Source organism: Anabrus simplex, chromosome 12 (assembly GCF_040414725.1).
Source record: "Anabrus simplex isolate iqAnaSimp1 chromosome 12, ASM4041472v1, whole genome shotgun sequence".
Taxonomy (NCBI): domain Eukaryota; kingdom Metazoa; phylum Arthropoda; class Insecta; order Orthoptera; family Tettigoniidae; genus Anabrus; species Anabrus simplex.
The window spans coordinates 54,111,169-54,126,284 of NC_090276.1; the positions used below are offsets into that span (position 1 = coordinate 54,111,169).

At 37.4% G+C, this 15,116-nt stretch overlaps 1 protein-coding gene across 4 annotated transcripts in view; it reads left to right on the forward strand.

Moving 5' to 3' along the window:
• Positions 1-15,116, forward strand: part of LOC136884479 (oocyte zinc finger protein XlCOF19) — a 44,484-nt gene that overhangs the window by 17,459 nt on the left and 11,909 nt on the right. For all 4 annotated transcript variants that reach the window (XM_067156675.2, XM_067156674.2, XM_067156673.2 and 1 more), the window contains one exon: positions 9,212-9,261. In XM_067156675.2, the coding sequence (XP_067012776.1) occupies positions 9,212-9,261 (50 nt within the window). The remainder of the gene's footprint in view (positions 1-9,211; positions 9,262-15,116) is intronic.

Consider the following 15,116-nt stretch of genomic DNA (forward strand, 5'->3'; position numbering starts at 1 on the left):
TACAAACAGCTGATTCACAATAAACAACACGAACGGAAATGTATGTACTCGAAAATAAGTCAGAATCAATTATCTTTGTAGCAACATGCATAACTCACATAAGGTTAACAATAACACATAACATATTTAGGATAAGGCTATAAAATAAAAACAGATCAATGCTCGAACAGATAAAATGCAAGAAAATAAAATTTCTACTCACCATCTGGAACAGCTCACATTGGTGTTAAATTCAGTTCCTCCTAAGGAAGAAAAAAATCACTATCAGCATTGTCATTGTTTGTTGAGGTTTCATTCTCGCTTGACCGCAACGAGATTATAACGTCTTCGACATCACTCTTCTTGGATTGTCTCTCACAACCTGCACTTACACGACCTATGACTTCCCACAGAAATCTTTCAACTTCCGAAACTGTGAAGAGTCGGTTATTTGCAGCTACATTAATCCTTCACTTGGACCCAAATCAATTATAGGGTGTTGAAATGGCAGTGGAATCGTAGAACGTGAACAACTTGACGCTCATGCCTCCTGGCTATTTCATCCACCTCGTAAAGTTGGTACTAGAGCTTGTTTTGTTTTACGAGATGCATGAGATCCGCCCCTTCCTCATGTTATCGCGAACTGAAATATTGTGCTCCTTGGACCATTCAATCAACTCATTATTTCTTGCAGCTAGTGCTGGTGCTTTGTTAAGAATGGCCGAGTGAACTTGACAAAGACTGGGAAAAGAACTGAGGAACACACAGCTGGGGCCGATTCCACAAAAGTATGGTCTTGTACATTACAAGTAAATTCTCTAGTAACTAGTGCAAATACCAGAGTTTCTGTTCCACAAAAGAATTTTTTACAGTTGTACTTTACTACTCCATACTTACAAATTACCAGTGAATTTTTATAGGTGTGTTCCACAAAAGTACTAGTACTTGTAACTTACTAGTAAATTGGGAAGTATTCTCTACCAGTGAAAGGACAGTAATATATAAATGTACTAGTGCTATTTAAATATACTTATTCAAATACATTTTGATAAATATGTGGTCTAGCAGTAGTGATAGTGATGGTAATGAAAATGAAAACTACCGTCTGTATAGGGAAAGAATAAACTTCCAGTTTAACACTACAGTATTTGAATACAATGAGCGTTTTAGGTTAAGCACAATACAAGTGGAAGAACTTTTGATGGATATTAGGCATAGGTTAAAACATCCTACGAACAGAAATAAATCTCTCTCTGCTAAACAACAGTTACTAACAACACTGCATTGGCTAGGAAATGGTGGTCAGTACCATGGTATTGCAGATATGCATGGGATGGCAAAATCTTCAGTCTGTAGGTCAATACATTCTGTGGTAGATGCAATAAATGATATAAAATTTCCTCAAATTGTTCGCTGGCCTGAAAATACTGAACAAACATGTTCCAAGAAGGACATTCCTAGAATCATTAATTCCAATCATTAATCCAACTTTTCAAAAGCTCCATGAGCTTTTTCCAAGTCAAATATTTCCATCCAACCATTTATTTTGTCTTGTTTTTTCAGACTCTCGCTGAATGCATCGAAAAGAATATCTTTCCTTCTTTCTATTTCCTTCAAAATGAATAACTTCCTTTCCTTGACACCATTTTAACAATTCATGCAGAGTTTGCAATTTTGTAACAATTAAGTTTGGCGGCCGGATATAGTTATTAACGGCATCTGATTCCAAATGACAGACCAAGGTGGATATGACGGACTATCGTGGAACATATGCGAGAACAGAATGCTTGATAATAACGGAGTAATTTCCTATCATCAAAGAAATAAACTGAAAAATAATATTGTAGCATTAAGAAATTCACAGAAATATTAGAGTTCTTTGAATCTTTGCTGCATAACTTACCTTAAAATACGATATTGCGATAACTGAAGCAAGCATAACCTAATTCAACGAATGGAACATGAAGATAAACAGCTGATTCATGCTATGATGTAGTATGTTTATTGATATGTCGTCACTTGTAAAACTTGTAACAATTCACTGGTAATATACAAGAGACTTACAATCTTTTGTGGAACAGAAATGTACAACTCCATACATTACAAGAACCTACACTAGTAACTTGTAATGTACAAGACCATACTTTTGTGGAATAGGTCCCTGGTAGCACATGGTTACAGAAAACAACAGATTGACAACACTGGTAACCAGAACCAGATTCTAACGCACCTATTGGAGCGACGAGCTACCTATGATTGGCTGTTTATTCATTTACTTAGCCTCTGCCAAAAGGCAGCGCTCAAATGTCAAGTAAAACTCATAAGAACTGAAGTATAAAAACACATTAATACCGCTGAAGGGGAATTGTCACAGAGAACACCTCTGGCCCAGTGTGTATCACAAGAAGTTACCCTGTCGACAATAATTGCGAGGTATCCAGGTAGGTGTACATCCTGTCTACAGTTATTAACAAATTATGCAGGGTTATTCAGCTAAGATGTCCACGTCAGATAACTCGTGAACCGTTTAAGATACTGACATTCTATTTTCACTTTCATGAATGGTATCAAGGGGCTCATAGTTGAACATGCAGTACTTTTCCAAGCTTTTAACAAAATTTATCAGCATACACGTTTCCATATGAGAACATTATTTCATGCAATAACTGCTGATAATATACTATCAAGCTTACCCTCGTAGTTACTGGGACGTCGCACAGATCGCAGCAGAAGAGAATCAGTCTCAAGTGTCTTGAACGAGAGCATTGCCCATCACTACTTACACTGTCTATGTACGTATGTACATACAAGGATCGTTTCATACGTTACATCAACCATGTTATATCTTCTGATAAAGCTACATCAGTATTGATCCATGTTACGCTTGTGAAGACCACTGGAATGTGCTTCTCAATGTTAGCACCAAATTGTGAGTGGGACTAAAACTAATGGCAAGAAGTAATTGAAAAATACATAAATAAACATTCTTTTATTGTATACACAAATTTTGAGCATCTGCAGCATCTGTTGTAAATTTCAGAACAGCATCAAAACAGAAATACCTGTATGTCTGGATAATTCCTGCACAGTCTTCTGTTAAGCACTTCTTTATAACGGCCTCAGCACCTCACACGGAACTTCCATTCTGCAACACTTTTAACACTTACTGCACATCTATGTTTGAGGGCCTCAGCACATCTCGTAGCTACACATGACACTGATGTGCATTTCTGCCGCGGAGAGCTGCAGTTTTCACGTATGACTCAGATCCATCTTGGAGCACAGCCAGTAGCGCATTAATTTTTCCGTGTGTTGTTAACTAGTCACCAATGAAAATAGTTAGTGATATTAGGTAGTGTGTGACGCACAGGTTTCCGCATGTACACAGACACACGCACGCACACTCGCTCTCTATCCTTTTTCAGTACAGACCGAAATGAAATTCATTTGTTGCAATCTGTGGACAATAGTTGCCATTACAAAGGCTTTCAGTTATTGTCCTGGAGTGGAGTGTGCATTGTAAGAAAGGGAACCACTGGAGAGAAAGAGAGCAAAACAGTAAACTTGGTGACGGTTGGAAACTTTTTCCCTAAGAGTATCTGTCACTCTGCAGTAGTGGTGTGAGAGCTGTTATAGACTGTTAGACTTTAAAAGTTTACTCTGCAAAATTTCTCTGAATGAAATAAGTATCTCTTCAACCCTCATTTTTCAGCTAACACTGTGACCTCTTGTAGATCTACAACATATTACTTGAAGTCATTTTACAATGTTTCTAAGCATTGTTCTGGGTAGATCTCCCTCTACTTCTCTCACTCTTAGTCTCCACGGCTGAGTCCATTATCACCTGAAATAGTACTTATTGTTGTTGGTAATAATAATAATATCATCATCCAATTTTTAATTATTTTTTTTACGTACATGTTCTCTTTTTTTCTTTAGTATGAATCTGTTAGAAATTAAACATATATTTGGCAGTTATTTATGAAAGTTGTGCAGCAAGTGGACCATTTTTTTCATAAGTGAAAAGATTTAAACATGAGGCTGTAGCCAAGTGCTTAAATTACACGAGTATTTGTATTTGAACAGAAAATGGGCATGTTTAAGTTTATGTACAACATGTAGGGTCTGCCAAATAAAATGTACACAATTCTTTTCAGGGAAAATATCTTGGGATGTACAGTACACTTTCCACTTAATGGTGTTTAGAATGCGTTGTATGCTTGCACTGTTAACTCCTGTCTCATGTCCACATTGTGAAGCAAACTTTTATAGTGACAAGGTAAACCTTTCCTTAAGCTGGGTTCACACGGTGCGAGTGGACTTGCATGATGCGTGTCCATGTTTGACCCGCTACTCACATCATGTGAACAGTTGATGCGAGTCCAGTTGCCTGAGTTTGAGAGAAGCGAGTCAACTCGGACCATGCCCAACTTTCTACAAGCGAGTAACAGATTCAAGATGGTGGAAAGCTTGAAGACAGTGCAAGGAAGGAAGTGGCAGACAATAAAATTTGTACAATTACACGAATCTGAAGAAGTGTTGTAGAATGCTAGGCTTCCCACTTACAAAATAAAAGATACCAGGGATTCAACATTGCTATGGATTGCTGAAAAAATGAATATTCTTGGGGTAGGCGTCGAAGAAATCAACAAAAAGATTTTAAAAATTTGTAGCATGTACAGACAAGAACTATTAAAAATTTAGAAATCCAAGAAGTCAGGCACATCACCTGAAGGAATTTCAGACAATTCAATGGTTTGACATTGCTGATAGTTTCCTGATTGGAGTAATGAATACGAGAAGCAATTTCACCAATTTTGTAAGAGTATGATATTTATTTATTTATTTATTTATTTATTTATTTATTTATTTATTTATTTATTTATTTATTTATTTATTACTCTGTTGTCATCTGTCATTTATTAAACGGTCAAAGAATATAATACTTACATTGTAAACCACTTAATAAATGATACATGCGAACACACTATAATAGATCGCATCGAACACAGCTGACACAAACGTGGGTAACGTAGTCTTTGGAACTCGATATAAAGATTCCAAAGATCTAAGACAGTCACAAGTCGCCAAGTACCGTAGTGTAACCTTGAGTTTCAGACGGGCAGTTGAAGCTGCTCTTATATTTGTGTTGCGTTTCTGTATTTGTACTTTAATCATCTGTAGAAGTTGATCAAACTGGATAGCAGTGAGTCGTAACTCGCGTAAAAAAATTTATGACGCACCGAATGCATTGCGTCGTAGAATTCACTCCCGCACCCACATTTTCTTTTTCTTTTATGTTTATTTTTCCTACACTATTCACTAACTCGACAATTAACATATCAGCAACAGCTGATATCCCTTCCCTTACTAGGTTCGCCATCTTAATTCAGACACGAGTACAACGTCGTGTGAACACCCATTACATGCGAGTAGCTGGCCAGGAGATGCTCACACATCATGCTAGTCCACTTGCACCGTGTAAACCCAGCTGTAAAAAAAAAAATTAAAAGAATAGCCATGGAAGCAGTACAGTGTCTTCCAGATCTTCCCGCAGACACATAATAAAGGTTACCATATGCCTCAAATAGTCAGAAACCTTATAATTGTCAAGTATGTTGGAGCTTCTGTTTGAGATTCATGCCTTCACTCACATTGAATTTCAGCAACATTTTCCCACCTGATAAGTTCTTTTTTTCTACCAAGCAAGTTGGCTGTGCTGTTAGGAGCGCACAGCTGTGAGCTTGCATTAGGGAGATAGTGGGTTCGAATCCCATTGTCAGCAGTCCTGAAGATGGTTTTCTGTGGTTTCACATTTTCACATCAGGCAAATGCTGGGGCTGTACCTTAATTAAGTCCACAGCCTTTTCCTTCCCACTCCTAGCCCTTTCCCATCCCATCATCGCCATAAGACCTATCTGTTTCAGTGCAACGTACAGCAAATTGTAAAAATTAAATTGACCTGTCATTCTGTTTATCCTATTCTGTATTCCCTTCAATGTTCCTATCTTTTTATAGATGGGTTAAAAAGAACAAACAAGAGATGAATAAATTTGGATATTGGTTTTGAATGCATATGTACGAAGAAGGAACAACAGGGAAAGAAGAGATAATGACAATCTCCACATCTTCATTCACTGCTGTTTTCTGATACATTCTTTTCTGCTCGGCCCACAAGCTCGTTTGTGCCTGAAGAGGTGGAGAAATCCTTGTCTTTTTGTAATGTCATGTTTGACCTCGCCTTTGTTTTCTGTTACCTCTCCCCACACTGACCTATCATTGTGTCATGTGTTCCTATCCATAACTTACATTGACCTGTAGATTTTCCCCATTTTTATTCAGTTTCCATTTGATCCTCCCTTTCCCTTAGCAAGACTGAAGATTTGTCAGCTTGGTCTGTCAGTGTCACTGACAGTCCTTATGGAGAAACTGAGAAGTAGAAACAAGCTTGCCGAAGTATGAGAAGCAATAGATGTAGAAGAACTGGGATTGATGAGGAGACAACCAAATCCATTTGAAGACAGCATTTTTTTTTTTTTTATTATTATTTTTTTTTTTGCGTCGCACTGACACAGATAGGTCTTACGGCGACGATGGAACAGGAAAGGGCTAGGTGTGGGAAGGAAGCGGCCGTGGCCTTAATTAAGGTACAGCCCCAGCATTCGCCTGGTGTGAAAATGGGAAACCACGGAAAACCATTTTCAGGGCTGCCGACAGTGGGGTTCGAACCTACTTTCTCCCGAATAGTAGGTTCGAACCCCACAGCATTGTTTGAAGAGGGTGGAAATTGTCCTTGTCATTTCTGTTGTCACGTTTTTCCTGGTTCCTTTCTTCAGTTGCTCCCCATTCCCATGCTGACCTTCCATTGTCAATAACTGCAGTGGCAGGTCATTGTGGGGAAGAGGGAGAAATAGGAAGAAAACACACAAGGACAATCTAGACATCTTCGCAGGCTACCGTTTTCCTATTGGCTTTCCCTTCATCGATTTTGAGATTGTCCTTGTTCTTCAATGTTTTCTTGCTATTTCTCATCTTCACTTATTGATTCTGTCATTGTAAGTGTAGAAAAGAAACAGACAAGTGTGTGTGTGTGTGTGAGAGAGAGAGAGAGAGAGAAAAAAAAAACCACAATGTTTGTTCCTTTCCAATACTTACATTATCCCATTAGAAACCTTTTCTCCTTTTGTGTTTGTCCTTTGTTCCTTTTCTTACACCCTTTTCCTGAACTCAGTGGTGTAGATACGGCCTTTCCTTGGTGGGGGATATGAATAATAATAATAATAACAAAAAATACATTTTAAATGTGCAGTGTTCCATAAATGCAATTTATGGGAGGGGGAATGAAAATGAAAATTACCAGGTGAGTTGCCATACAGTTAGGGTCGCACAGCTGTGAGCTTGCATTCAGGAGGTAGTGGATTCAAACCCCACTATCGGCAGCCCTGAAGATGGTTTTCTGCGGGTTGCCATTATCACATCAAGCAAATGCTGGGGCTGTCCCTTAATTAACGCCAGGGCTGCTTCCTTTCTACTCCTAGCCCTTTCCTATCTCATCATCACCATAAGACCTATCTGTGTCGGTGCAACATAAAGCAAATTGTAAAAAAAACAAAAAACAGTGAAAATCCACAGCCTGTTTCCAATTTTATCCAGGTCAGGATTGAAATAAATAAAGTCCCCATCTAGCAGTAAGGATAGGTATTGTGCTGGCTGCCGAAGCCTGTTGCGCTCCTCAGGGGCAATGATAAATGATGGTGGTGGTGATTTTTGTTTTAAGAGGAAGTACAACTAGATAATCTTCCTCTCTTAATAAATTAGTAGAAAAGAAATTTAAAATAAAAACAAAATGATTTATTCATCAAAGAAATTTGGATACACAGTACAAAATAAAACAAAAATTTATTGAATTAGGCCGAAAAAATTACTAACGAATCAAAAGGGAACCTGCGTTCCCTGAGTAACAGTACACTTGTAATTTATATACCCTTGATTAATCCACTGTCGCACATAAAGCAGATGATGAGATCAGCAGTAGTCGTTTCATCAGCTAGTATGCGTTGGAGTGTTTCCTGCAGGCCGAAGCTCCGTCTTAGGCCAGAGAAATCGGCACACTCTGTGAGGACTGACAGATGAAATGAAATTACATTCAAGAGTGCTGATGGAATGAAAGATTATTAAAAACCAAACCAAACCCCATGGCACTACAGCCCTTGAAGGGCCTTGGCCTACCAAGCGACCGCTGCTCAGCCCAAAGGCCTGCAGATTATGAGGTGTCATCTGGTCAGCACGACGGATCCTCTCGTCCGTTATTCTTGGCTTTCTAGACTGGGGCCGCTATCTCACTGTCAGATAGCTCCTCAGTTGTAATCACATAGGCTGAGTGGACCTCGAACCTGTGGCCTCCGGGTAGGAGGCAGGCACGCTATCCCTACACCACGGGGCCGGCGAAAGATTATTAAGGAAAAACCTATCTCACCTCCACTTTGCCGAGCACAAATCTTATGGAGTGACCAGGTTTGAACCACGGAACCCAGCAGTGAGAGGCTGCTGTCTGAGACATGGAGGCTCTTTATGGGGGGGAGGGGTGATAGTAATAACAATACAAATAACAAAACATATTTAAATGGATGTTTTTATTATTTTGTTATGTTTTAGTATCTATAATAAGGAGTACAAATGCCTCATGATGGGGGAGGGGGGATATATCCTCATCTACGCCATTGTCTGTACTTATCCGGCTTCCATCTTATTCTCCACTTCCCACATCAAGACTGAAGGTCTGTCAAGATGGCCCCTCATTGAGTGTTGATGCCCGCCCTCCTGATGAAGCTGGGAAACAGAAACAAGCTCGTCAAGGGCTGAGACGAGATTGTCCTTTTTTTGTTTTCATGTTTGTCCTCTCTCTGCTGTCTGTTGCTCCCTCTTCCAACACTGTCCTGCCTTTATGTTCATCCTGTTATGTGTTGCTTATATAGGACTTGAACTTTCAGTGTTTTATGTGTTCCTGTCCAAGTTCCTATCTTTCTGTGTATGACTGAATTGCCAATAAGCTCACCCACCTTAATTTGCCTTAAATAAAAGTCAGTTACCATTTCAAATGAACTTGAATCCTTGTGCCAAACGTAGTGATGGACATGATGTAATTTGAACAAGATGTTATTATTTGCCAGCTGGATCGCCTCCAAGTTGAGACAGGATGAAGTTTTCCTGATTCTTTCCCTCCCATTTACAGAACGAGCCAGGACCAGAGCCTGTTGCTGTGAAACAAGTTACGGATAAGAGGTGAGTCTCCAACATGTTACCAGTTAGACTTTCTTCCATTAAATCAAGTTTGCGGCAACAGCCTGAGGTTCGAATCCTGTCACTGTCAGTGACTGCCCAGACTTAGGTTTTTCTTCAGGAGTTTTCCCTATACCCACACCTTGATAGACCTGTCTTGTTTTAATTCCAAGACTCATTCCCCAATAACCTACACTTCTGTAAGTTATGGAAAGAAACAACCAAGTGACAAATCAAGTCATACTTTCTTCCCACAGTTTTGCTCTACTTCTAATAATACGTGAACCATTGTGCAGAAAGGTACCTAAAGTGGAATTTTTCATTTTTGAGATTTTTGCTTCTAAAATTAGCATAAGATACAGAACAATTAAAATATAGGATTTTTATAGACCTTTTTCAATACAAAATGTTATTAACTCTCAAATTAACACATGAATAGTTTAAAGCATAGACACGTTTTGATCCTTTGGATCATCATCAATACATAAAAATGCTATAAAATATTTAAAATATAAAGACATTTATGTGCAAAGTTTCTTGTAAGAGTTCTGTCCTCTCATTGGAATCTTCTTTTGTGGAAAAGTTCTTGCGTATTTCTCATCATTATCGTAAATATTGTTATAAAGTTCTTAATTTTGTATATATAATAGAATTTTCACTCTTAGTTACACAGTAATTAAATCGGACCAAGGTTGATGTTGTGGATGTTAATCTTCTAAGAGCTATAAAATAGTGGTTCCGTGAAATAAAATCTTATGGTTCATGGAGTGGTGTGTTGTGATGTGGCTGGTAGTAGACCTGCTACTCTGTTATATATCTATTCATCTTCTCCTTCTTCTTCATCCATTCCCTTTTCCATATTCTCTCCGGGTAGGTTAGTGTACGAAAACCCTCCACCTTACTTGATCTTAACGGGCGAGTTGGCCATGCGGTTAGAGGCGTGCGGCTGAGAGCTTGCATCCCGGAGATAGTGGGTTCGAATCCCACTGTCGGCAGCCCTGAAGATGGTTTTCCATGGTTTCCCATTTTCACACCAGGCAAATGCTGGGGCTGTACCTTAATTAAGGCCATGGCCGCTTCCTTCCAACTCGTAGGCCTTTCCTATCCCATCGTCGCCATAAGACCTATCTGTGTTGGTGCGATGTAAAGCCACTAGCAAAAAAAAAAAAAATTACTTGATCTTTCCAATACTCCTCTTCTAGTACTTTATTGCTATTGACTCCTGTATTTGCAATACAGTCCACAACAGAGCTCCTCCATCTCATTCTAGGCCATCCCCTGGACCTCTATGCAGTCTCTGTATCCATGAATGTTCTCTTTGGTATTCTCTCTCCTGGCATTCTCATCATGTGTCCAAACCATTTCAGCTTTGCTATATCAATCTCTTCTTGAAGTTTACACACTCTCATGCTTCTCCTTATTTCCTCATTTTGTATTCTATCTCGTCCTGTCTTTCCCTGTATGCTCCTCAAGAACTTAATTTCAGCTGCATGTATCTTACTTTGGTTCCACTTAGTCAACATCCAGTCTGCTGAAGCACAGATCAGTGTAGGTTTATAATAGAATGAGTATAAAACCTTCTTGCACTTCATTGGCACATCTTTGTTCCATACAATGTCTCTCCAGACTGGTAGAAACTTGCAGACTGCTGTATTCTTAAATCAATTTCTCCATCCAAATTTCCATCTTGTGACATCATGCTGCCCAAATATTTAAAAATTTACTTCAAGAGGTTAATTTCCTATTTTTATCTCTCCCCTGGATTTTCTGTTACCTCTCATCATGATCAAAGTCTTGCTTTTCTCAGCACTAATATTCATTTCAAAATTGCTATATCTGTTCATTCCATAAATCAACTTGTGTCTGTACTTCCCCTCCATCTCCCCCCAAACTACAATGTCATCAGCAAAGAGCATAGACTTTACTTGCTCGCCCATCATCTTCTCCTTGACATTATGTAGAATTATATCCATGATGATAATGAAGAGTAAGGGAAACAATACACTTCCTTGTCTTAAGACTGTCTCAACTTTGAACCATTCAGTTTGACCCACTTTGGTTCTAACACAGCTTTTACAATTTTGTTACAATACTATTACCATCTACATTGTTTCATTTCCAGTCTGTGTCTCTATCAATGTTTCCCTTACCAAATTCAAATTCCTTGGGACAAAGATATGCCTTTTCAGTAGTCTGTTATATATCTACAAGAACTAAGAACTTTATAACTTTTAACAATATTTACGATAGTGACGAGAAATACGCAAGAACTTTTCCACAAAAGAAGTTCCCAATGATGATCCAAAGGATCGAAACATGCCTATGCTTTAAAATATTCATGCATTAATTTTAAGAGTTAACAACATTGTATATTGAATAAGGTGGATAGAAGTCCTATATTTTAATTTGTCGATATGGACCAAAGATGATTTTTAGCATTTAAAAAAGTGTTATTTCTTCTAGAAGAAGATATTAATATGACTTCAGAAGATATTAATTATTGACTGTTGCTAAAAAGCCAACTGTATTTTGAGAAAAACACAATTACAGCTTCACTAATTTTCTTACCAATTGTTCAAAGTTTTTACGACATCGAGTGGTGAAGACTCTTAACTACTGCGTAACTTAATTTGTTAAGAAGACCTATATGTAGCGCTAGAAGTGCAAATCCAATTTTCACACCCCAGGCACCTTTGTTCAGATCTGCTATCAAATTTTGATTGGCGGCTTTGGGTCTCTTTCCGCACAAGTCACATGTGGAGCTCTTTGTCAGCCATGATCAACTTGTAACAAGAACTCACAATCACAAATGACGCGATATGTACATAACCCGCTTTTTGCTTGTGGTGGAAACATGTTTGCCAACAGAGTTGGTGGAAAAACACCAACTTCCAGATTTCTCTGTGTCAGGAGAACTGTACCAATCTTCCTCCTTCCTCTTCTTTAGCGTTTGTCCCACCTGGTGGCAGGTTCCACTGTGTGGATTCCTTATCTTTATTTAATTCAGTCTCAGGCCACCTCTGGGTGTAGTCTTACAGCTTTCAGGTTGTCATGCACTGTATCAGTCCATTGTTGTCTTGGTCATCTCTTGCGGCTCTTTCCGTTGACTTGCGATATATACACTGACTTTGCCAATGTATTGTACTCTGTTGCAACACGTGCCCAAACCAGCGCAAACCTGCATTTTCTTCTCGATTGGTGCAATGCCAAAACGTTTCCTAATAACATAATTTGAAATGTGATCCAGTTTAGTGATGCCAGTTGTCCACCTAAGCATCTTCGTCTCCATGACGCTTATAGATTCACAATGAAGTATTTATTTATTTTCCACCTAGTCGATACAATGATTGCCTAAGGCAATTTTTATTGGTCAAAAGTGGTACATGTTTTGTATATTATCAACATCTTCAGCCACATAACACAGTTTAGATGAAAAATATAAAATTGACAAAGTAATGCTTTAGAGGAAGTGTCCTTGAAATTAACATAAGATTGACAAGATTAAAACAAACAAATAACTCAAGAGAAAATATATAAATTATTTCTACAATAGAAAGCAGTCGTCAAGGAAACACTTGTACAATATTCCATAGAGAAATTGTCCTAATAAATATTCTTTTCTTAATAATCCATGAAAAAAGATCAATTTATAAATTAAAAATTATACATTTTATAAGTAATTATCGAAATGAAGAAATCCTGATATCACAGTGCGGCTCTTATTATTAATGTAGATGAAAATATAACTAATTCCTAGTTGTCAAATCTTATTAAGCCTGCTTTCCTTTGGAACAGTAACTCCTGTCATTCTTTCACAGTTTTGCGCCGGGTGTAATATTGATGATGCGTTCTTCCTTGTTCTTGCACCTGAGGAGGAGGAGGAGGAGCGGGGGATATAGGTGTGTCAAGAACTTCCTTGCTGTCACCTATAGCTTCAACTGAGGAGGAACAAGTTGTAGGGCTATCTGTAGGTGGAGAAATTCCAATTCTTTTTTCTTGATCCTTCTCAAGCATTTTCAAATATACTAGAATTTGATAATATAATGGATTCTTATATTCTACAGCCTCATTAAGGTTATCATTTTTCTTTACAAGTTGGTCTAGATGAATGTACAGGTCTTCATATGTGTTCATTAAGCTGCCCTTTTTTAACTTTTTTATGATGGTCAGGTCTTGTTCTATGTTTGTAAATTTATGACCTGTGGCAGTCATGTGTGAACCCATTGCTGAGAATCTTCTATGTTTTTCAGCATTCACATGTTCCAAATATCTAACTTTAAAATTGCGGCCAGATTGTCCTATGTATGTGTTCTTACATTCAAAGCATGTGAGTTTATATATACCGGAATCAAAAAATTTATCTTTTTCCGAGAGATTTATTGTATCATGGTTGAAAATACTATGTTTCATGTTGTTATTGGTGGAAAATGCAATTTTGAAATTTTTTCTTTTAAATAAATTTGTTATTACATGAATGTTTGGATTATTATATGTGAACTTGATATATTTTTCAGTTTTACTAGGTTCGACTGCTAATTTAGATTGTTGCTTCTCCGAAAATTTATTAATTATTTTATCAATCATGTTATTGTTGAAACCATTCAAGAGGGCTTGTTGTCGGATAAACAACAGTTCTTTATTCCTTTCAGATTTGGATAAAGGAATACTAAACGCTCTGTTAATGTAACTATAATATGCTGATCTTTTCTGTGCCTCAGGGTGTAACGAGTTGTTCTTGATAGTGGTCAGTGTGAAAGTGGATTTTCTGTGTATTTTGAAAGAAAATCCTTTTTCTTCTCTTGTTGTGACTATGTCCAGAAAATTCAGTGATTTTTCAACTTCTTCTTCTAAAGTGAATTTTATATTGGAATCCAAATTATTCAATATATTTAAAACTTTATTGCTATCGGTGAGTCTGTTATCTATTATAGCGTAAACATCGTCCACATAACGTGTCCAAAAATCCAAACCCTCTATTTGATTAATAATTTTCGTGTGTTCCAAATAGTCTAAGTATATATTAGCCAATATTCCTGATGCTGGGGCTCCCATTGAAAGTCCTTTTTGTTGGTAAATTTTATTATTAAACGTAAAATAATTTTGATTTAACACGAATTTTAAAACATTAATAAAATCTTCAATTTCTGGTATGCTTACTAATTTGTTCTTCGTTAAATTCTTCTTAATGATTCTGATAGTGTCTTCTATTGGAATGTTTGTATACATGTTGGTTATGTCAAACGAACATGTCGTGTGAGATGATCCAAGTTTAAAATCTTTAACTAGATTGCAAAAATCCACTGAGTTTTTGATAGGTGTTTTACAATGAAATACGTATTTACTTGATAAGAAATTATGTATAAATCTAGAAGTTTTATAAATGGGGCTATTTTTGAAATTTATGATAGGTCTAATCGGTTCTCCCTGTTTATGTAATTTCGGTAGTGCTCTTGCAGTCGGGAGTCTAGGGTTCATATTTATTAATGTTTGCACATCATGTTCATTAAACAAGAAAGACGTGCTTTTTAATAGTTTTTTAAGATCCCTCTGAATACGTGATGTCGGGTCTTTATCAACTGTACTAAACGAATTGTTATTAAAAAATGTTTCTGTTTTTTCAATATAAACATTTCTATCTAGGGCTACAACTGTTCCTCCTTTATCTGCTTTTGTGATAATTAAGTTGTTTAGTTTGATTTTTTGTTTCAAGTTATTAACCGCCTTGTTGGTGCCTCGAAGTGATTGTAAACCTTTTACTAAAATAGGAATTTTCTTCTTAGCTTCATACCTTATGTCATTCTGTAAGTCTACAGGTAGATTCTGTATTGCTGTTTCTGTTTCAGCTAATGTGGTGATTA